General features: G+C 34.2%; 2 protein-coding genes across 4 annotated transcripts in view; one reads left to right on the top strand and one right to left on the bottom strand.

Annotated features, from left to right (window-relative positions):
- LOC123559742 (synaptogenesis protein syg-2-like) overlaps positions 1–26,046 on the bottom strand; it is a 131,425-nt gene that overhangs the window by 90,159 nt on the left and 15,220 nt on the right. The window contains exon 2 of one of the 3 annotated variants that reach the window (XM_045351798.2): positions 7,263–7,405. The gene's annotated coding sequence lies outside the window, so the exon portion shown is untranslated. Of the gene's footprint in view, positions 1–7,262; positions 7,505–26,046 lie in introns of those variants that run through there. The other 2 variants (XM_053552400.1, XM_053552401.1) reach the window with 2 other exon arrangements.
- LOC128546360 (uncharacterized PPE family protein PPE40-like) lies at positions 13,196–14,457 on the top strand. Its single transcript, XM_053516799.1, has 2 exons — positions 13,196–13,907; positions 14,000–14,457. Exons 1-2 carry the CDS (start codon positions 13,196–13,198, stop codon positions 14,455–14,457), a joined length of 1,170 nt encoding a protein of 389 aa, XP_053372774.1.

A 26,046-nucleotide genomic window follows, 5' to 3' on the forward strand; every position in this document is an offset into this window, starting at 1 on the left:
AGTCAATCCACTAAATTTAATCCCAACGAACAAGTAAAATTCCCATTCATTTTATGTTCAAAAGTTGAAATCCACGAATTCATATCCCCATGAAATTGCCATTTTGACCAAAACCACGAAATTTCATGCCCACGAAATTAAATGATTTTACAGTATTGGCCTACAAAAAATAGCAGAGAAAACACTACTGTGACTTCATACTACTATCTAAATTATCTGAAATACATACAGAGGTGTTTTGTTTAGTCTTATCTAAAAATTCAACACATTTGTGTATCAACAAATCTTCAAAAAAAAAATACCAGGAAAAGCATTAATTGCCACTATAAAAAGGGAAATAAAGAAGGATAATAAATCTAGTAATTAAAGTGTTAAATGGCCTTTCAAAGGAAAAAGGGAAAAAGTTTATTTTAAACCTACACTCAAGTTGCCACTCTTAAAGACAATGAAAGTTCCTCCAGAATCAATTAAAGCCATGAGACAGGCTTTAACCAGCCTAATTACTATTGTGTTGTTATCGTTGCCCAGATAACATGTAATCTATAGAATTAAAAGGAAAGTCAGGGTCAATTGAGACAGTACCATTAGGGTAACACTTTATTTCTTGCCCCACAGAACTGTTGAGCATTGTCACTTTAGTATGCTGACTAACTTTTTAGGACACTATTTCAGCACTCTGGAAAACGGTTTATCTCATGGAAAGGCGTAGGAAAGGCATAGAACATAATGGAAGAAAGGACTGAACAACTTGGAATGAAATGGGGGATGGGGTTGGATAGATAATGGAGGATGCAATTCACTTATATACATGTCATGTTTCAGACTAGACTCATAATGTGAACATGTATGTGGTCTGGTAGCCCAGTTGGTAGAACATCAGAACCAATATTGAGACCGAAACAACATTATCTGGTTTGTTTTGCATATATTATCAAAAACAACATTTTGTTTAAAGTAAAATCCCATCTAATTAATAAATTCTACTTTGTGTGACTAACACTTTAGACTATAGGGCTACATGTTTACCAGCTACATTAATGCCCAGAATGCACTGAATTACTTTATTTAAACTTAACATTTACGATAAACAGGATGGCCAACCCACGTGACTTTTCGGTACTGACGCACTGGGAAAATTGCTGGATTCGTGTTACATTTTTGTTTGTAATTTCCTTATTACTTGGTTGATTTTAATGAAATAAAAAATGCCGAAGACAGGAGAATGGATGCTTTCATTGGCACAAAACATCTGCAAGACTTTATTTATACTGTCTTCAAACACCTCGCCCAAATTCCAACAGTTGGGCGAAGTGTTTGAGTAAAGTATCAAAAATGTCTGACAAACTCTTTAAGATGAGGAAAGCACCCATTTTCCTGTCTTGTATGCTTTTAATTTTGTTAAAATCTGCCAAGAAATAACGAAATTACTGGGGAAAAAATATTACCTGAATTAAGCAATTTTCCCCCATCTGTATGATACCAAAAAGTCAATGGGTTGGCCACCCTGAAATAATAACTCTTTTAAATACTGAAAAAAATCAATCTGAAACCTTTTAAAGTAGATACAGATCCCCTTTCAAAGGAAAAATTTACTACAATATCTCTTGTTTTTTTTTTAACCACTAGTAAATATCTGAATGAAAGAGAATGAGAAATTTACATATTGTATATAATGGTCATAAAATCTAATTGAAGCACTTGATCAAAATGTATTCGGCTGTTTGTTTGTACACCAAACCTATAAAAGAAACATTACAATATATAACCATGGTTACCACTATTTTAAATATGAATCATAAAATCATATACCTGTATAAGAAATGTGTGTATACCTCGCAGAAATTTTTTCAAATAAATCTTTTTGAACAAATTTGATGCCGTTTCTCACTGTGGCACTAACTTTTTTATTTATGTCATCCGAGAATATTTTGGGTCATTTTTTTTTCAGAGGCAAAAACAGACTAAAAAGTTTGATTTAAAGTCAACTCAACATGTTTATGCTCTTACGAGTGTTTGTTATATCATTTTTTACCCCAATTAAGACTTAAGTGAACTTGGTGTACCATTGCCATATCTGACCATTATTAAACTATGGAGTGACCATAGTGGTTAACCATGTTTTAGGAACTCTATCTCCATCAGCCATGGCATCACTGTCTGCAAAATGCTGATTGTGGGCATGGTTTAGAAATGTTGTAGATGTTAAAAAACATGGTACACCACTGCCAACCTGAGGTCATTAATTCCCTGCATGGTTAACCTATGGTCAACCATGTTTTAGTTATTCTCTCTCCATCAACCATGGCATCAGTGTCTGCAAACTTTGAATGTGGACCTGGTCTGGCAATGTTGCAGATATTAAAACTGTTCTTTACCACTATCAACCTGGGGTCACTGACTAACTGGATAACCTAACAACGGATGACCAAGATATACCAGATTCACTTTTCAAAAGGTATTCGGATAATGGTAATCCTCTGGCTTTCACAGGAGTTGCTGTCAAATGAAGTTGTGTTGTACTTGCAAATGCCTAAGGCATGTTAGACAAGTATTCCCATCTGATGAAAAATCACCGCAAAAAAAATACTATACTATTATGCAGAATGGCCCATCAAGCATTATATATTGGCACATACTTGTCGATTTTCCAGCAACTTGCAGATTGACATCTATATCTATGATGCAAGAATATTGGAAGTCCACAGTGTCAACATTAATCTACCTAGTCTGTTTCGCTTGTCTGTATGTCAATATGAAAGCAAATAAATGTGCAGCAACATAAAAATGTTCAAGCAACAACATAAAATTTGTCTGCATAAGTGATTAATTTCACCTAGGGGACAAAATGAATTTGTCTGCAAAAATTAAAAACACATTCTATCATATGTATGACAGGGCCACTGAACTCAAAGATTGGCAATGGAACTAGTAGTTTTCATAGAACATAGCAGTAAACAGTCTTGAAATGAATGTAACATGGCCAAGAAATACATGGTGGTTACTGAATTTATAAAGAGGCCACATTATAACAGAAGTCATAGAATAATACATAAAAGTCTGCCACAGAAATCAATCTTAAAACATGGAACTCCTTATGCTTGCCAATGTCTGTGAAACTCTTACAGAAATAGCAACAGAACTAAAACAGACAGAGGCAATGAAACTACAGGCAACCTTGGAACTCTAATTGAGGCCATGGCCTTGAACTCATTATGCTAGGCAATAGCCATAGAACTACTATAAAGCCAAGATAAAACTCATACAGAGGGACCATTAAACTAACGGCAATCTTGGAAGTCAACTGCACTCACACTGAGGTCAAGGAACCCGTGTATGGCCGTGACGGGGTAACTAATACACAGATGCAGTGGAAGTCAGAGTGACCAAGACACTTGTATAAAGAGGCCATGAAACTAATTATAGCCATGGAAATCATTACAGAACTCATTCAGTGGCCAGGAAACCCATGATGCAAGGCCTGGACCAAAGAATTAATGCAGAGCATAAATGGAAGTCAAAGTGGCTATGGAACTCGTATAGGAAGACGACTGAACTGCTGGTGGTCAAGAAACAAATATAGAGAAGAAACTGCTGTATGTGCATATAGATAAAGGTCATGGAGTTAGTTTGCAGTTTATCCTTGTCAATACATGAACTAAGCTTTTTCTGGTGTCTCAAAAAGCAATTTTCTGAAGTGTCTGACCGTCAAGTTTGCTAAAACCTGACTAATCCTCATAGTGTAATAAAATAATATAAGTCATCAAAAAGCTTTTATTTCTACATATCTAGATTTTATTCCTGTTGTTTCTTGCAATTTGTTTAGAAAATAACACTAACCACATTATATCCTCCAATCTCAATTTTCAGCACAGCCTCTCTCTATGTCTACAGACAAAAGCTTATTTATTTTAAAATATGATAAACCAAGGGTATTATCACATCAGGCAAATGTGTTACAAATAAGGAAAAATGTCTTCACAGCCGAGTAGGTTAATTAAATCTGGGAAAATTCTTCCGAAAATCTCATTAAACGCGAATCTGGGGAATGCTGATAACAATTTAGAAACTACCAATAAAGACACCAATACTATGCCCAAAACACAGTGTTGACATTTCGATGAATGACTTTTATTTATGATTTCCTGTTTTAGAAACAATGTCTAATTATCCTTTTCAAAGCGAAACTGTTTTTCGAATTTATTTTTGCTCACTTTATAATAGCCCTATTATTATACATGCTGAGGTTGAAATGGAATTTAAAGATCAGCAAAAAACAAAAATGTTTGTCTGTATATTAGCTGCCAGATATGTATATATATATATATTATATCAGAAAAATTCCTACCAGTTTTTTTTCTTCGCAAGAAATGACAACTTACTAGTCTCCACACGGAACACAGTTTTATTCTTCACAGAATGTCTTCCCTGAATAACTGGTATCAAAGTTTATTACTGTTATAACTGTTACCACTTCTCAGTGTTTTTCAGATTACTGTTGAATTTTACGCTTTTTTAATAAAGTATTTCATTTAAATTTATAAGCTCATATTGTAAACTTAAAACCGGCCTTTCATCCAGCACGCAATTTCTAGATAGCTTGTATTCCTGAAATCTATGATCACCCATGAAGCATAGGGGGCAAAACCATCTTTCATTTTTTTAACATCACTTTGCAAAGAATGCATGTAAATTACCAATTAAAATATCGCCAACATATTTAAGCAAGTTTTAATTCTGACCTATATCAATTCTCTCTGTATAAAATTACAATTTATTTAAGCATCAGTTAATATTTTATTATGTGTATTAAAAGCATATCTTCAACACGCCAAACTGATACCTGTTTAGAACGTATTTTATTACCAATTTCCCCTCCCTATCGTCGCCAAATATCAAATAAATGCATGAAATTTAACGCAATTCATATAGCAACCTTGCCATGATGAGACAAAATTTCTGGATATCATACAACGAATTCTGCAGCTTATTTGTTCCATAACAAGGATATTTATATTCAGTAGATAGTATCGAAGTAATCCGAGATGATAGTGAAGATAGAACCAAGAGATAATTCGGTCACGATAGGCTGGTTGCAAGCTTACACTTCAAGCTTGGACAGTCCTAACTCATTCATATCCCAAATATTCTTCTTTAATTACAAGCAAGTTGAATGCTGTGGGTGGGGTATGGGATCGACACCGTTAATTTGTGCCTATAAACATGGATAAACCCGAATAAAACCTCTGTTCATGTTATTGCATATATCAATAGGTAAGGTTCAGACAGGAGATAATTAATTACATGTAGATAATAATCAGTTAATCAGCTTAATTATTTTAGATAGACATCACATCACAGGTATATACACATCATACATCTGTCGATCAAAAGAATTACAAAAAATATCCTGCCTTAGACAATAATAAAATCAGCATTTTTTGTGAAGAAATGTTGCAAACAGACTAAAAAATACTGAATTTTTTTTTTATTAGGAACAATCAAAGTACCAAAACTAGAAATGTCTTTTTCCCCTGTATCTAAACATCATTCAAGATAACAGGCCTGATAAATTTTTAATGTAACCTTATAAAAAAGACATTTCATTTTGAAGCAGTAACTTCATTATGAGACATGTCATTTTTGTCAATTTCATGGGCACTACAACTTAATAAAGTGTAATGTTCATTGAATTTCACCATCAATGTTAAACAGTGAACAGAAATCACATAAAATTTGGTCTCAATCAAATTATTTGATTTTTGAGAATTCCATTAAACTTGGTGAAATAGATAATTTGATTCAGTTTGGGTTTTTTTTTTATAACTCAATCCATTCATTAATCTTAAGGAAAAGTTTAACTAAATGGATTTTGTCAAGAGAAACTATAAAATTTGTAATAACTCTATGGATGATAAATCATTCATTACATTTAATGTTTTTATTAATATTTCGTTATTATCATTAGTTTCTTTTTATTATCATTTATTTTTAACATAACTTTGAAATAGACATTATGCTTCAAATTAATATTCCCTGTCAAAATTCAATTATATTTCACAGCAAATGTCCATCACTTATAATTTCAAGTGTTTCCAAATTGAAAAGTTAAGTGCGAAATCACATTTTATGCAGCAGATGGAACTGTAAAAAGTTTCTATAAATTTACTGATAAGCCAAGCCTTAGGAAGGTGCTACCATTGTAATAAAAAGTTAAACATAGGCATGATGCAAATTCCATGTGTCTTGAAATCTGTGAATGAAATTCCAGATAGGAATTCTATATAGAACTCTGGTTGATCACTATCATTCTCTGATAATGTACCTACATGCTGCTCACACTTTACACCTGTCTTTGTAAGAAATTTATATATGCAAACGCCTGCATAGATAAAACATAGACAAATTCCTCTACATGTGTATGTCACAAAAACTAAAACAGATGCCATACATGTATCTCCACATGTTATATTGAAGAATATTAAAGCGTAGTCATTTCCTGAAATAATTTTTTTCTCCAACAAAGAAACCTTTAACCCTTAAAAACATACCTCTTAAGGGGCATCACTCCAGTTAAAAGGTTATGCAATACATAAAATAATATTAAAAGTCATACATCAATGAAAATACTATAAGTACTAATCATCTAGGATAATGTGTCACCTGAGCAAATTCACATAAACATGTTTATTATCTGGCATCTGATATGGGTGAACATGACTCTATCAATGATCTGTTAGTTAATAAAATGTAATATATTTCCTAAGCAATTAGTTCACTAATATCAAATAATAATCCTGTTATACAATCTGTCTTCTCAAATGACAAGTTATCCTATATGGTTAGTACAATCAAAAGCATTGCTAAAGTCTACTTATACAACATATAGTTTTCCTAAACATTTTACAGACAACACAGGTGTTTTTATAAATAAATACTTCATAGAACCCCCTCAATTTTACTTTTAATTTTTAGTTAATATAAATACATTTTGCACTGATTGTGAAAAAAGCTCTACAAGTTATATCAAAAACTCTCGACACCTCATTCCTGATGTAACTGTGTATTATATTTTTATGTATAAATGAAAGTACTTTTAACATAAATTTTTCATGAAAAATGATGTCATGTCTGAAGGTATGCACCTTAATCATGTTCTAGAAAAAATTACAACTGCTGTTGATTAACAGATCAGAACACCAAAAAAAATCTAAGAGAAATATTCCTGTACTTCCAGAATAATACAACACAGCCATACTTCTCACCTGAGTGTAATAATTCCCAGATTCAATCCAAAATATCAACAATCTTAGTCTGGAAAAGAACTGACTGGTTCCTGTGATATTTCTCAACTCTTCACTACCTTCAACACATTTTCTCCACACTTTTTGAACACTTCTTACACAGTCTGGAATGAATAAGAAAATGGACACAAATTTATTTGATGTCAATATCCAAGAAAGTAGAGAAATAGAGAGGAGAAATGTGTGTTTCCCTTCTCTCACTGTACTGTAGTATCTCAGTGTATGGATGATAAAAATAAGAGGCTGTGTGTACCAAACATTACATAGGTAAGAGGTATACTTCTCTCCAAAGAATTCAAACATTGCACCCAAATTAAGAAAAAGAACCAAAAAACATCTTTAAAACACAGCTTACAACAAAAATATAAAGAGCTAACAGAACATTTTTTTTTTAGTTTTATAATTATGTTCACAGCTAAAAATGGGGTTAATTGTAAATGTTATGTTCTGTGGTTCACTAAATTTACCTTATCTGATTTCAGAGTTCAAACATCAAGTACTTGCAGAGTCAAATTCATATAACAGAACAGTGTTACACTTAATAGGCAAATTATTAATGTAAAACTTCTACTCACTCCTAAATTATTCTGTGGGAGTGCAACTGCACTCTCTGCTTATATATCATTAAAATAAGGCCATGCTGACAATACCTCGACATACTTTTTGGCGCCAAATATGTGCTAGTAAACAATATTTCCCTATTTTATCCACATTTTTTTACACTACAAACATATTAGAATAGAAATTATATAAAGCAAAATATTTAAACACTTTATATTGGTTATTAACTCTGACTACACCCTAATGCAATTAGTAGTAATATCTTTTACTTAAATGCATGTTTATCTTTAGATGTTCAGATGTAGAAAATCCTCAATAAAATAATTGTATTTTTAACTGTGCACATAAAGCTACATTCAGAATACTGTAAAAGCAGAAATTTTCGTGAGAGTTTAATTTTGGATTTATTCACGAGACCCTTTATCTCGCGAAAATTAATCCTTGCGTAAATATTCACCATTAGTATAATTCAAATTCAAGTAGGATACCATTTTTACAATTTCGCGAATATTAAACCTCGCAAATATACTCAAAATTTCAAATTTGCTAAATTTTGACACAGCAAAAATTTGTGCTTCTACAGTAAATGTCACAAGTAAAAGTCATTATTTAAAAAAAAAAATCTACTTTTACATTGTGTACTATAATAATAATTACAAGCGTCTGAATAAAAATACGTGTTTTATTTGCCAACAACGAAAGCTAAACTAAATTCTTATTTCCATTCTAACACGTTCGAATTACACCAGGGAGGGATACTAGTCTGAAATAAAATCCGGTTTTAAATATGAGGGAGTAATCCGGAATAGCCAAAAGTAGCGTGTTCTAATCGACAAGACAATACACAGTAAAATCCTTCTTTGTTTATTTAAAAGAAAATCTTAAAAGTTAGAATAAATTACCTTTAAGCTGCCTTTCACAGCAGTCCTCCACTATAAAAGTAGGTGAATTAGTAGGCTGTATTAATTATACAATGTACACCATATCAATGTAGGGGAGTATACATACCTGTTTGGGGGCTTGCCAGAGGTAGCACTTAAAGGCTGCTACAACAACAAACACAGCTCATACTGCCTCATGCACGACTAATTGGTGTGCATTTCGTATGCATAGTAACAGTGTAATTAATGATCCATAAACCATCAAAGAAAAAATTCTAAATGAATCAGAACTTTCATTTTTTTCTCCCCCTTTTTTCACATTTGTTAGCAGAAGTAATGATAATTTTTTTTACGACTAAGTAGAAACATCATAATTTTGTAGAAATTGATTGTCAGCACTTTAGACCAAAAATTTAGTTGCAATAAAATGATAGCTGATACTAGATGACTGGATCTTCAAATATTCCTCTCTTAATGATATTTTTTGCTAATTTAATTATTACTATCATAATCATTTTATTAGAGAAGCTGACTTTTTGCTTCTACTTGTATAGGTAGAATTAGTGAAAGGGGAATTTCTTTCTTACTTCACTTTTGAGCATAACATTACGAGAAGCAAAAATTTAGAACAATGCAATTGTAAAACAGTTCAAAATGTACATGTAAAATCTTAATCTGACCTTAAACATGGATTATAAAAAACAACAAAAAACTCTTTATCTGAAGTTTGAATAGTCAAAATTTGCAGGTAACAAGCAATCAATAATTCTCTAGTTTTTACTCTTTTTTTTTCAGTTTTCTACACATACACACACATGCATGTATGCATATTGAAATATCAACTAAAGTATAGTAATTATTTACAACCATATTTTATTATGTATTTCAAACATGAAGATAATTATTTGCATAGAAATATCAAAAGCAAAAGAAACAATGAAACGTGAATCTTTTCACCATTTTTTATTTCTTAAAAATCACTCTACCCTTACCTGGCGAGTCTAGACAATTTAATTTATGCAAACAAAACACTCCTTCAAGATGAACAAAAATATATTCACTTAATCCTATATCCACTTTAAACATACAGGGGGAAACTTTTCAAAAAAAATAATAAAAAAATCACATATTTGACAACTCACTTTGATCAGCTAACTGTCTCTAATGTCATTTCAAAATAGTAAATACACCATAAACCGTTTTTCAGAATAAACTCTTGATCATATACAATCCCCTACAATAAACCATCCGCTGAACCATATATATTTCAAAAACGGAATCCTGAGATGTATTCAACTGGCGGAAATGACCGATAAAATTGTTACAAAGTGTACGGACGGGAGGATGAAAACTGATCAAACAGTAGTGCAATCTGCTCCATTACAATAGGAATATTTACAAACTTGTCCACATCAATAGGCCTTGGTCAACTTACTGTTTACTCTTGACGCTGTACAGTGTCACATAATTTCATGACGAATGAAAAGGAATGGAAATGTACACAGTATTAATATAAAAGAGCTATTGAAAAGTATCTGAGAAAAAGTGGAATATGGCTTCAATTCTGGTTCTGATTGAAGAAAATTTTTCATTCCTGGCATTCCATGATGAAATTTATCATCTTGCATGTCCTGTTAATGAATTGGATAAAAATTACTGAAGACGTCTGTTCAAATTCAAGTTGCTCTTTTCATGCAACTTGTGCTAAGGTTTCCTGGAATGAAAATGTCAGTTTCAATGAAAAACAGAAAAAAAAAATTTAATATTAAAAGCTTTATTTCAGAGTATTTTGATATAAATCTGCTTCCATATTTGAATACTGTAGTTTTTTTATTCATTTTTTCCCAAAAATCTTTAACCTTTTTCAAAGTTGCTAAGTCATGGTGTGGGCGCAGCCATTATTTGCAACAAAATCATGGCATGGACGTGGTAATTCATTGCCACTGAATCATGGTATGGGCATTCATTGCCACAGAATAATGGAAATTAATGGGCAAGGCAATTCATTGCCATAGAATCATGGTAGCAAAGGCATGACAATTCATTGCCACAGAATCATGGCTTGAGTGTGGCAATTAATTACCACAAAATCATGCCATGGAGTGAGCATTATAAGCAATTAAATGCCACAAAATCACCATGGTGAGAGCATGGCAATGGACCTTCCTGCATTGATCTACTGATTTTCTTTTGCACCCTTCTGGTACCTAAACTCTATTCAAAAGGTATTATAATCTGGCAAACCTATGCAAATGAAGATTTAAAAAAGTGTAAATTTTTAAAGACCTGCAACAATATATTTTAAATACGACTGAAATTCTTTCGCCAGGAAACATCATCAATGCATACAGCCTTCTTAGTATAGCTATAAGAAAGATTATGTATTGATGATCTGTTGCCTAAATACAAGTACATGAGGGTAATAATTATGTCTGGCACTTTGTTTGTTCATACTGAGGGGTGAATGTGAATGAAGTCTAATTAATTCTTTATTACCCACTTAGACCTCTCTCTCTCTCTCAGCATTCACCCCTCCATATGTTTGATATGGGTTTCGGGTCATTTCTAAGGGGACTTAACTCCAATTTAATGCCTTGGAATAGCACAAGTTTCTAAACATTATTATACACTTAAACCTGTCTTAACTGTCACCTGTATTAAGCAGCTACTTGCCTTAAGCAGCCAATCGGTTAACTTCCAAATTACCAGTTTGTTCTTATTTCAACTGGTCTTAAAAAGCCACCTGCCTTGAGCAGCCAAACTGTGTCACTCCCATGGATAGCTGCTAAGGTTTGACTGTAAACTACTTTGCACAAAATTCACATCATTAAAAATAATCCATACTATCATACCTACACTACTTTTTTTCTGCACACTTATTGTTCTTACGCTTCTGTAGTTGTTTGGAATAGGAGGGAGAGTGCACAATATAGATTTGTTTGTCTAATCAACCCGTCAAATTAGCCAGTAAATCAATACTTATCAGCAAAAGCCCATCAAAAACTGTTTTAAAACAAGTACCGGTGCATGTTAGAGAAATCTCTTTTCAGATTGCATTTAAGCACTGAGAAAAGGCAGGCTATAGTTAATTAATCTCCCCCTAATTAATTTGGCACATACTAATGAATAAGCCCTCTGATATGCCGAATTTTTGCCAAAAACCATTTGCGACTGAAATCTATCATGTAATTATATAATACCAGATGTATCATGTTAATGGTGACCTCATTCTAAATGCAAAAAAAATAATCATACACAAACCATGTGCTCCATGTATATTTTTCTTACTTACTGAGCTATTTAAAGAGTTATAGTAATTATTTATATCTATCTGTTTTGTTTTAATTCTCTCTCCCAACTCAGAAACACTATAAAACCTAACAGGATGTTAAGACTTAAGGCGGAGGTTCATAAAACCTAAAATGATGTTAAGACTTAAGGCGGTAGATCAGTATTCAATAAATTTCTCAAATAAAATAGTAATTATTGTCATCACTACCGTAGAATTATATAAATACTAACTTCAGTAATTAAAAAATGCCTAGGCTATCAATGGTGACAGAGTGATGTATTGCAAAGAACTCTTAATGGGGAAGGCATATGTCTGAATTCAATTCTACAGACTTTTTCAGAACAAAGGATTAGTGGTAGGAAAGGGGGAATTTGAAAGCGTGTGCATTGAATATGTGAAGAAATGGGTGAAACGGCCAGCATTTCAAAGCCTGTGACAAATTAGCAAGTCATAAGCTTCTGTGTCAAGTTGACTGGGACGGCACAGACACTTCTGCATGAACAATACTCATTCAGCCTATAACTCAATGAAAATTGCTCAATGAGTAATTTGCACCAAACAGTGCTCACTAAGTACAAGAAAGCTCCTGAACAACTTTTGCTGAATATTTACACACACAACTGTTACACTTCTGCATTTTTAAGAATGAAGTAGCAGGTATTCACCCTGAAGCTGTTCTATCATTAAGCATCAATCACTCAGAAAGTCTTGAAAAGCCAGTTGAATGCATTGATGAGGATTTGGGAGTGAGAGAACTCCATTCACTGGAGTGGAAACATCAACTAAAGGCATGTGCCAATTATATTAAAACCAGCATGCAAGTACCTGTCTTCTACCAATATATATAGGAAACATTGAACACTTAGAGCAATTATGTTAAGAACTTCTATCACTATAAGTGCTCATAATTTCTTGCTGAAACTTCAGTTTAATGTACTTGTTAACCTTGTGACCTTTACCTTAAAAATTCCAGAATCATATAAGACTCAAGAATGGTCCTAGTAACCAACTTCAGACAGGGGTCCTCACATTACTGTCTGTGTAGAATAGATTTATTTTCCCCATAACAAATCAGATGAAATATCTTAATTCTACTCATGTCAAGGAATTGGCAAACATGATCTTCGAAAACTGTTTATGGCTTTCTGAGAGCAGTAAAGATGTTACATTTGTCCAAAGAAGTGAATCAGAGGAGACACAGCTGTCCAGCTGTAAAACAAGGGGACATGTTGTGGTCCAGCTGTAACAACAGGACAAGGAAACAAGGGGGCATGCAGTGGTCCATCTGTAACAACAGGACTATGAAACAAGGGGACAGGCAGTGGTCCAGATGTAACAACAGAACTGGGAAACAAGGGGACAGGCAGTGGTCAAGCTGTAACAACAGGACAAGGAAACAAGGGGACAGGCAGTGGTCCAGCCGTAACAACAGAACAAGGAAACAAGGGGGCAGGCAGTGGTCCAGCTGTAACTACAGGACAAGGAAACAAGGGGACATACAGTGGTTCAACTGTAACAACAGGACAAGGAAACAAGGGGACATGCAGTGGTCTAGCTGTAACAACAGGACAAGGAAACAAGGGGACAGGCAGTGGTCCAGCTGTGACAACAGGACTAGGAAACACGGGGACATGCAGTGGTCCAGCTGTAACAACAGGACTTGGAAACAAGGGGACAGGCAGTGGTCCAGCTGTGACAACAGGACTAGGAAACAAGGGGACATGGAGTGGTCCATCTGTAATAACAGGACTATGAAACAAGGGGACAGGCAGTGGTCCAGATGTAACAACAGAAATGGGAAACAAGGGGACAGGCAGTGGTCAAGCTGTAACAACAGGACAAGGAAACAAGGGGACAGGCAATGGTCCAGCCGTAACAACAAAACAAGGAAACAAGGGGGCAGGCAGTGGTCCAGCTGTAACAACAGGACAAGGAAACATACAGTGGTTCAACTGTAACAACAGGACAAGGAAACAAGGGGACATGCAGTGGTCTAGCTGTAACAACAGGACAAGGAAACACGGGGACATGCAGTGGTCCAGTTGTAACAACAGGAGTAGGAAACAAGGGGACAGGCAGTGGTCCAGCTGTGACAGCAGGACTAAGAAACACAGGGACATGCAGTGGTCCAGCTGTAACAACAGGACTTGGAAACAAGGGGACAGGCAGTGGTCCAGCTGTGACAACAGGACAAGGAAACAAAGGGACAGGCAGTGGTCCAGCTGTAACAACAGGACAAGGAAACAAGGGGACAGGCAGTGGTCCAGCTGTAACAACAGGACAAGGAAACAAGGGGACAGGCAGTGGTCCAGCTGTAATAACAGGACTAGGAAACAAGGGGACATACAGTGGTCCAGCTGTAACGACAGGACAAGGAAACAAGGGGACAGGCAGTGGTCCAGCTGTAAGACAACGAGACTAGGAAACAAGAGGACATGCAGTATTCCAGCTGTAACACAACATGACTAGGAAACAAGGGTTCAAGAGTTTGGTGACTTTGTTATTCAAACTAAAACTTAATGAAAAATTTCAGATTTGACTTTTCTTAAAAGTCCATGTTCTGTGATGTTGCACAGAATAGAAATAAAATAAGCTACTGGAACTGGACCATCTTATCTTGAACTATTTTCTAAAACAGCATAGAAAGAAGACACTTTGTTGGCTGATCATCATTAGGACTGTAGGTTCAAACACCTCCAGAATTAAAATGACAGCATCTGTGACTAACAGTGTGTAATGACCTTTCCACAGGGACTTGACCCTCAAGCTGTCGCCTTAATTCTACACAAATGTAAGTAGTTAAAGAGCTTAATTAAGATTGGAATATCATTAATTTAACATGACTAAAATCTTTCTGGAAATGGAGTTTAGCCTTTTAAGAACAGTTCTACAACAAAAGAAACAGATCTCACAGCCATGCACTGTAGAGGTCAAAGACATGAAAATAAAGATACAAAAAAAATCTCAATTTTGTCAAAAATGTACTTGCATCCCTCACTAAATAATCAAGCTTCAAGTGTGGTCTGTGGGTCATTTTTTAAACTCTATTTGAAGATCACGCTGAAGACGTATTTAGAAGACAATGTACTTAAAACAACATCAAAACAGATTACTTTAATTTTGATAAATAGAACATGCGTAAAAGAGATGCAAAAAAACTCATCTCATTAAATGATGCAGAAATATTCACTTTCCGTAAATGCATTATTTTACAATCGAAACACATTGGACTACAATTAACATTATTGTATTATATTACTCCAAGCTAAATTCAGTTGATAACCTATCATTCAGTTTGATATATGCAATTACAGTAAGCAAATTTATCTGAAAGAATAAAAACACCTGCAAAAAGAATAGACATGCACCCTTGAAAACTGAAACAAAGTCCTAAAAAGATTAGGTGAAATTTATCATTCCAAATTGCAATAAAAATGGCTGTGTTTTTGCTAACAATCCACTGAATCATGACAAAGCACTATAAGCCGTGCCATGAGAAAACCATCGTAGTGGCTTTGCGACCAGTATGGATCCAGACCAGCGCAGTCAAAATCCATGCTGTTCGCTTTCAAACCCTATTGCAATTAGAGAAACCGGATGCACAGGCTGGTCTGGATCCATGCTGGTCGCAAAGCTGCTATGTTGGTTTTCTCATGGTGCAGCTCACATTAACTTTTCTGCAACATGCAACCTTCAACCTATGCACTCCAATTCAAACTCTTATGGCTAGCCAACCTCTAACTTGACCCCTAGTTTCAACATAAGTGATGAAATATTGTTAAATATAATCCTGGGAGATCGCAAACAGTACCTGAGAAGACTATGACAGAGAGACTGCAAACAGTACCTGAAAAATTACTGACTTGGAGATTGCAAACAGTACCTGAGAAGTCACTGAATGGGTTTTTGAGAAAAGTGTTCCCACTGGCATTTAAAATGAGCTTTTCTTGCATTTTTGCACCCACTCACTAAGATATATATAACATCTGTCTCCAAAGTTGAGGGTGCAAAGTACCATTCTGCAGGTAAAAAACAAACCTTTTGGGGGTTTCTGGGAACACTGTGAGAAGTCGAATGACTGGGATATTGCAAACAATACACTATGAGACTGCAAACAGCACACTTGGAAATTGCAAAAAAATATGAGAAGTCTGCAGGCACCATTATGTCAGCTAGACTCAAACTAAAACTGGTAAAACTACTTGATAATGCAACCAAAAATTAATTACCTGAACAAGCACATTCTTTAAAGCCAGAAAGGCAACCTGAGTAGTGATACAGGCTATAAAATGTCCAAGCCTCTCCCTGAATCTGATGTAAAGCTTCTCTCCCACCCAGGTGAGGAATTTGTCTGGTTCTCAACATCTCTCTTCACCTGACAGCAATTAGTTCTACCTAAGCAAATTCGGAGTGGTGAAAACTCTGTTTTCTCTGCAGAAAAACAATTACCTCCATCACTTCTAGTGAAAACAAACATATACCATACCTTGCCTGCCAGTTCCTATTGTCTTAACATGTCACCAATTATGAATACATTGTACTAAGCAAGAGGTTCACCAAAACCTACCTGCAGAATTTTTTAGACCAAGAGGTAACCTAGCTACCAGAAAAAAAGCAGAAAATAATACAACCAAATTATTCAGATGTGGAAACTGAATGTATGGTGAAATCTCTGTACTGCATGATTCAAACAGATTCTTGTACAGAGGTTTTTGCCTTCTAGAGGTGAATTTTACAGTTACCAAGGAAATTTCTTCAACTCAACACACGTGTATATATTTAGCGGCTACCAGTAACCATACTGACAAATCTTCCAGCAAACTGTTAGAAGACATTTCAAGAAACAGCAGAGGAGTCTGAACCAAATGTTAGTAATTTTAGTCGAAGAAGCAGGAGCTTAAACTCAAAACCTCTGGTTTCGTAATTAGACGGTGTTACCACTGGACCACTGTCCATGATTCCAACTGGAATATAAAGTATCTTGTCTTTAAGGGAGATACTTGCTTTTCAGGTGTGGAAATTTTACTTGATCCAATGACAATGTAAGAGCCTCTGTGGTCAACTGGTTGAGGTTTCTTGGTCCTCATTGCTGCCCCAGTTTATATGAAGTTCAAGAGTTCATTTACTATCATGAACAGTTCCTGATCACTAATAAACTATTCACAAATGGCTCATCATGACTTTCTCATAAAATACATTCATAAACAACTAAATAGATGAAAAATTCATAAACAAAATTGAGGTAGTTCATGAAACATAAATCACTGACAAACTTAAATTAAGAAACACTTCAAGAAATTCCATAAACATTAAACTATCTATTTATTATCCATTATAAAAACTTTAAATTCATAATTTCACATAATCAGTTCTCTACTAATTTTTTGCTCATGTCAATTCAGCAATCTCTGAAGAAGTTTGTGTGGCAAATTAGAAGAACCTCACATGAAGTTTTTGACAGGGTGGGTTTGAAACCTTGATTGAGATGTAGAATTCTTCCAGGGACAAAGCAATCCAGCTGGCTTACAAAAGGTCATGCAGTGGTTCTACCAAAGTGCCTACCTATGCACTAAATAATAATACCTGGAAAGGGCACCCAGAGCCTCCACCATTAAAAACTGGATCATCTCCATATGACCAATAATTCTGCAAGTGTGACATTTACCTCATCAAGAAAATCACCAAAAACAAACTGTGTTGTTCTTGAACAGCAATATTATTAGGTTTTATAAAGCTGTTACTCCAGAAATTAAGCAAACCTTCCTAAATGTATTTGGAATGTCCTTGTCTTTCAGACTTACTGATAATGGGAGACACCTAGCAGCCCTAATTAATATAAATGTTTGACCTTAGAGGGGCGGAGGTGACTATAGTTCACACTTGCTTTAGATAGCATTCAATTATGCATGCTCTTGTAATTGATTAACTTCATTTACTAATAATAGCCAATTAAGCATATCTAATCAAGAGATAAAATCAGAATATGAACAAGGTGTATAATGTCTCATGTACACAAGTAAGGACAAACTTTGTCACCTTGGTTTACATCTTATTTGGGCGTTAACATTTTGCTGGTCTCCCCTTACGAAAATGAAATATGGAAACAGCTGGATTTAACTGCAAGGTAACTGTCAAAATCTGGCAACATCTGTCAAAAAAAAAAGGTAACGAAAAAAATCTGACTCCTAAATGGAACAAACTTCAAGAAAAAAAGTTTAGCTGAAAATAATAAGGACACTATTTCCATATTATTTCCAGTTTCTGGAATAATCTGCAAATATTGACAAAAACGGGGTCATAACAAACAGTAAACAACTGCAAATTTCAGCTTGTTTCATTCGGAAGAAATCTGGCAGGGAAAAGGCAAAAATGAAATAAAAACAAATTTTTATAATCGAATTGAAAAGTACGAGATACCAGTTGCATACAAAAACTTAAGCAAAAAACTTGTGGAAAAAGGGGGTTTAATTTTGGAAAAAAAAAATAGTTATGGGGGCCTGCTTAGTTGTCGGTCATGACATTTTAAAAAGTGTGTAATTTGTTTTAATCTATAATTTTGTAAAAAAAAAAAAAAAAAAAAAAAAAAGAAAAATAGGGGCATTCCAATAACTTCTATTCTTTGAATAATCAGATAAAAATTTAAAGTGACAATTTGAGGGTTGGCTGCTGTCTGACAGACTTGATATAAATTTACTCAGGCCGTTCTGACATGCACTGTACACATGGGGAAACACGGCAATTACCATCTTAGCAATTTTTACAGCAAACAAATATTACACACACCTTATCAAAAAGGCCAAGGTTGCATTTTTCCCCCAAAACTATTTTTATTTCAAAAATTTTCCCCCTGATGGGGACATTGTAAAAGGGCTTTTTTTATTTTACAGTTACTTGTTTTCATTGTAACACGATTTTGTCCGCAACAATATTTTTCTAAAAAAGTACGAAAATTTTTTTAAATCAGTAAATTTTCATACCCTGAAAAAATAACTTGCAGATTTACCATAACTTTGTCAAATTCCTTTGGTTTTTTAATATAGTTATTTATAACTGAAATATTTCAAATCTGAATTTGTATTAAAATGGTCACAAGCAAATGAAGGTTTTAGTCAATTAAAATTTATATTTAAAATTAATAAGAAAAAAAGAAAAAAATAATACTGACACTAAATGGAAAAAAAATTCCCCTACACGACAGCTTTTACAATACAATGAATAAAGACAATTTTCCCAGGGGGAAGTAAAAAAATTTGTAACACTGATATAAGCATTAAATTTGGGGTACTAGCCATCTTTACTCGTAGCGTGATTACGGGTCATGGGGGGCGCGAGTTCGATCTTAGGACGGGGCTTTTTTTCCGGACTATTTGATAAAACATTGGCTGAAATCATTTCCCCTTTGATTTATGTGGGGAATTGGCGTTACTTACAGAGAACAGGTTTATATGTAAAGAATTCAGGAACCTGGTTAGGTTAACGCCCCCTGTTACATGACTAAATACTTTTAAAAACGGGGTTAAAACCCAAACAAAAAAACACTAATGATAAGTGCTCATAATTTGTACGTAAAGGAATTTTGTTAAAACTTTAAATAATGATTCCAGTTTGTACGTGTTTTCTTGTCATGAAAAAGAGCCTGGGTTTGGGGCTGACTTAAACACGACAAAAATACAACACACTGGCAATAAGCCCCGTGTGTTTCAAAAAAAATTTCCGTTACGCTGGCACGACAATCAAGGCAAAATGGGAAGTCCCCAAAAACCGCTTGTTGTCGTTGTGTTCCCGTGGTTGCCCGATTGAATTGCAAAACCAGTTTTGCCAGATTTTTGTCAGTGTTTATTTCCAGAACTCTTAATTTAGCCCTTCAAAAAGTTTTATATAAAAAACAATGAAATTTTTTTAAAAAAGCCTTTCAAACATCACTGAAAACAAACGTATTAAAATGCCAGACGGAAGTTAAATTTTAAAGCTCTAGTTTTCAGGTCGGAAACAGCTGACAAGCCATGGACACATGATGGTTATTAATGGCAAAAACACTGGGCTTTTTTTTTCAGCTATGGAAAAAGGCTGGAAAGTAAAAGGATTTTAGAGTATTATTGACTGGAAACACACTGGACATAAACTGACCACACACTGACAATAGGGAAGGTTTTTCATAAGGGTCTGGTTTATCAAATGCACTTGCTGCGGCATACTGCGCATAGATGAACCTACGGTTGTGTATGGTATATTAACCGGAAGCACACCAAATATTTTGCTGCTCTCGTCCAGATACAGAAAAACATCTAAATGAATATGCTACATATACCACAACAAAAGTCTCTTTTTTATTAAGAAATCCCATTCCATTTCTTGTTTGTACAATGTTTCCTAGTAAGAAAAAATATATAAAATGATATTTTATGCCTTTCTGTGATTATTTCATTATTTGTTTTCTGTATGGTATAAGAACAAAAAGATTTCCTTATTCAGAAATTTGGTTTATTGAAACACATAAAATACCCATTAGGCTCGACAGCCAAGCCATATAGAAAATTTCGGACAAATAAATACATGCTGATTTGTAATCTTATTGTTTTCGGTACACATCTTGACTGTTCATGCGGCAATTAATTGCGTGTGGAACGTCCAAAACTTCTGCATCGGAATGATGTATAACTCTTCAATAAAGTCGAGAGCACTATTCTGCCATGAGACCAGAAGACTAGCGACTCGTTACCAATATATTATCATTATAGGCAATAATTTGACCAAATAAAGCCCCTGACTGGCAAAGGCGAATCTCCCATAAATGAGAATTAATGTACGACAGATCACTGTTGTAGTATTTTCATCTGGCAAAGTTTGCACAATCTAACTGTGTTCTGAGGCAAGAAGTCTACGACAATAGATTAGAACAAATGCACTTACAAGCCAAATCGTCACAATTATCGGACAGACGACGCAGATTGTACGGACAGTAGTTATTTTGCATGTAAAGTATTAGAGAAATACGTTAATTCGGTATAATTATCCCTCGAAGTAAAAATAGCAAGACAAATGTATAAATCGTCCAGGACCTTTCAGACACGAGGAATGCTTTTTTGTCAAATGGATTGGTCACTAAAGGCTACAGAAAGCAATTAACGCTGCATTTAGAGGAATATTGAGTTAGGGGTTATTCAGGGTCACTTGTAGCCGGGCAAATGAATACTCGAAATAATGAAGGGGATTCATGATTCATTGCCTACTGTCAAACTTAACAAAATGGAGAGGCTCCTGAAAAGACATAGAAATTCCAGGCAACAATAGTTCTAAGACTGATTGCAGAAAATTTATGTCAATTTTGTAATGGCCTGCAAATAATTTTTTTTTCTTGGAAAAGTTATTTTCATTTATATATTTACCCCTTCTTTAATTAAGTTTGCTACATTTATCTGTAAATGCTCAAGGCAACAAATTCCTTTTAATGATTTAGAAAGTTTAACTGGAAAACTGGAAATTTATTAAATACTTACGCAGATTTAATACGAAATTCATACTGAAAAATTTCACACAAAAAGAAAAAAGCTGAGACTTTTGGGCAAGCAATATTAGGTGTTAACACTATATACTCATAACAATCAAAACAGACGGAAGTTTACAATAAAATATAAATCTCAATAATTTTGACAGTTAACAGCGGAATTTGTCATAAGTGATTCAGTTTCTTCTCAAAATTAACATGACTAACAATCTTGTAAAACAGGGATTTCTACACAGTGTTGGGGAAAAGTCAAGATATTTCCATTGATCGAAAATGTTGCTTTTCAATATTTAGGGGTGACTCAAAACCTTCTGAAAAAATCTTAACATCATTTGCATATAGTGTTGTGTTTAACGCGACAGTTACCATATGATACAAGCTTTCAGGTTTATACTCTCCGATACAAGAAACTCGCGACATCCTTCACAGCGTTCTTAAAGTCTGCAAGAATCCTGATAAATTGGATAATTATGGAAAAATCTATACTTGATTACAGGGCTACATGCATTCTAATACATAAAACTTAATCACATCAGCTCTATATGAAAAACACGACAGACAAATCAATGCCTATGGCTGGCAAAAATCTTCATCTGATAAAAATCATAATTAGACTTTACGGTGTCAGGATTTTACGCGAGTCACGACTCCTGATAAACAAGACACGGAAAGCATGAAGCAGAAAATGAACTGCATAATGTGGCCACAACTGATGAAAGGAAATAAAAATTTTACAACACACTTACGATAATGTTATAAAATAAATTTATAATACTGAAATATTTGTAATTGAAAAAGAACGAATATGGCGATGTGATATTACATGATTCGACTATTCCACCTGACGACAACACTACAATAGGCAACTCGGGCAGAAAACTATGAAGAAAAACACAATCTGAAAACATATAAAATTAATTAATTAAGATAAAATTATGTTTCAAGTATTTACACTGAATCATAGGTATTCCTAATTATTTCTCACAAAACGAACTGGTTAAGTGTGGTTTTTGCCCTCTGAGGTTTTTCTCTGTCCATCCCAAGTCAAAATGGCAAATTCTCTCATACACATCATTTATTGTATTATCGCTTGATACAAGATACAACTATTGCAAAAATACTCTTTCAACTTTTTTTACGCATCAAATCAACAATAGCCAATTTCATGAAGTTTGACATTCATGACAAAATTCATATTTTGTATTCAGAAATGTAAAAGGTTTTGCAAAATTTATTTCACAAAATCAACTTAATACTGTTAAGTTTTGACAAAAGTCAACTTTTACTCAACTGAACAGAAACACGATGGTGTTGAGCTAACAAGGTGTCAGCCACTCACCAGGTATATATCTGGAGGTTTCCCAGGTTTCAAACTCCACTGCCCCTACCACACCTGGGACAAGTACAGATTTTTCCAAGTACAGAATCCATTATGATTTAATTTTCTTTACAAATGATCAAAATTAAGCATGAATTTGTACCCAGATTAATATTGCTTGCCTGTTCTGAAGATCACCACTATATAACATGACTACAACAACAGGTAATAAACTAAGAAGACAGCTTTTTCAAAGTATGCCATCCAGTCAAGAGACCTTTCCCAAGGATCCATGCTTTGACTTTTGTTCTAAATGAACATGCATCTAACCAACAGTTATTGATAAATTCAAGATTCTTTCAGACATTGCTCTGCAAGTATCTTAGAGACATGAAATGTCTCGACATATGACTTAAGCTTTAAAATACGCCAACACATCTAAATCTACAGACACAAACTGGCAATTAGCAATTTCAACTTGTATAATTACGATAGAGAAAAGGGAAAAGAAAAAAAGGTGCTAATCAATAGTATTTCATTACTTTTAGTATAAACAGATCGTATTTGACTTGCTATTGTGTTCCCGTTCACTTTCGCTCCCGTATTATTGACTAATTGTAGTACTCAAATAATTTATTTGCCGAGTAAATATTTTACATTAAATACAATTTGACTGTTAAATCTCGATTTATTTACACCAATATGTTTTATCATTGCTTTGTACGCATTATTTATGTTACAACAAAGTATTTAACATATTTCACGAATATTTTTATTAACAAGTTTAACATACAATGACGATTTTTCTTTTAGTAATCAAATTCAAATACATTAATCAGTAACGTTAATCACAGTTAAACAGCCTTATTCATCCATTATAAATTGCAGAACGAAACATCTATATAATAAGTCGCAAGAAAAGGGAAATAATTTAGGCAAATATTGACTAAAGAAAATCGAGACACCTACTATGTTAATAAATGATTTTCGAGCATACACCAAAAAAATTAATTTCCTGTTCTCTCAGTTTTGCGTATCATATTTTAACAAATATTCATTTTGACAAGTGTGTTTCATTATTCTATCAAAGCCGTTTGAAGCCTAAATAAGAAAGTTTGCAAACATTGACTTAACTTATGTATATTCTACGGAAACCTAAAAGGTATCTTTTGTCACTTTCAGGCCATCAAGGTATTGAGTAAACAAGTTATTTCATAAAAATTTCTGCAATGAACTGAATTTTGTTAAAACTACTGTATTCTTGAAAACTTCTAGCTGTAATACATGCTTTTATGGATTATATAGTTAAACTAGAATTGTGTCCATAGGACTTGGATGCCCCCACATACTGTGCCATCCTCTATAAAGCAGAAACTACCAAAGCGCCATACCTGCAGCAAACTTCCAAAAAAAAATCTATCTTAATATTCAACTGCACATCACAAGCTTGTTTTGCATACTGTGAAAGTAAGAGCAAAATCAAGCAAATAATATTGGAGGAGTTCGGACACCACAAGATTTTCTCTAAAACCATACAGTCAAAAACAAACAAAGGGCCAATAACTAGTGGTAAAAATAGTCAGAGAAAAAAAAAATTTCCCCCCCCTTCTTTATGCACAACTGCACAATCAAGCTTGTTTAGAAGCCAATCAGGCAAATAGTGTGGAGGAGTTGGACCACAACAATTTGGGATGAACTGACTGAAGCTACGGACAGCAGCAACGCTATAAAGACCCCCCCCACACCCCCATAAATTGTCCAGGGGGATAAAAAAGCACTTTTTTTTCAAATGAAGAAGACCTAAAGAGTGGAACAACAATAAAAAGTAGAGTGTTTTTCACTGAAAATTAAAACCAGCATTTCAAGCATTTTCTGCATGAGGACATGATCTTTAAATTTTACGATAAAAAAACCAATCAAATCAATGCAAAACAGACGCAGAGATCATTCACTACACGACTGGTGACATTAGCCAACTTTTCCCTTGACATATCTCTCTATATTATAATTCTTCTAAATCTTTGAACAATCTTCGCTTTCATTATCAGCTGAGATTTTGCATAAAAGGTAAATAAACTAGTCTGAAAAACCACTTGAAATATAGATTTTAAAAGATTATTCATAATTGTTTACTGCACAATCATTTTCATATGTTAAGTATTTCTACATGAAACGTATGAAATACAATTTCTTTTCAGTTTCAATTTCGTTTTATTTATTTGTTTTGGGTTTATGTAGCGACAACCAGTTAGCCTTAACCAGAGTGTTCCTGGACTTTGAACCTCAGTACACCTGTTCTCCACAAGTAACTGCCAACTTCCCCACATGAATCAGAGGGGGTTGATGAAAGATTTCAGACACAATGTCTTTTATCAAAGCGTCACAGACAGCATCTGTACGCCTCACCCAGAGATCAAACTCACGCCGCGTGATCCGTAGATCAATTGACCAGGATACAGTATAACAGAAAGCAGTGCCAACACTCTTCTGAAAGAAGGCTGGATACTTAGGCATTATACAAGACAGAGTTGTGGTTCTTGGCCTGCTTACATGCCTACTTAAATGCTAAACAAAAACCATGTATGATAGTATAAATGCAACAGTAATAGTTCCTTGATGACCTCCCTTACGAAAATGAATATGGAAACAAGCTGGCATTAAGCAGCAAGGTAACTGTCATGATCTGCTAAACATCTGTCATGAAAAAAAAAGGGTAACAGGAAATAATTTTCAGACTCCTAATGTGAACAAACATCCAAGGAAAAAAGTACAGTTGAAAAAAAAATGGACACTATTTCCATATTATTTCCATTTCTGGGAATAATCTGCAAACTATATGACAATAAACTGGTCATAACAATCAGCATGTAAACACCCCTGACAATAAATGTGACATAATGTTTCCAGTGACTGGAAGAAATCTGCAGGAAAATTGCAAGAAACTGGAACAAAAAAAACATAATTTTTTACTATAGTCGAATTGGAATGAGTACTGAGATACCAGCTTGCATACAAACATAAAACATAAGAAAAAAATGCTATGTTGAAAAAGGGGCATTAATTATGGGAAAAAAAGTGATAGTTATGGGACCTTCTAGTATTACATGTACAGGTCCCTGACAATGAACAAGTTGTAATAGTTTCAATACTATAATATTATGTGTAAAAAAAAAAAAAAAAAAGAAAAA

This window comes from Mercenaria mercenaria, chromosome 10 (genome assembly GCF_021730395.1).
Source record: "Mercenaria mercenaria strain notata chromosome 10, MADL_Memer_1, whole genome shotgun sequence".
In the NCBI taxonomy this organism is placed as follows: Eukaryota; Metazoa; Mollusca; class Bivalvia; order Venerida; family Veneridae; genus Mercenaria; species Mercenaria mercenaria.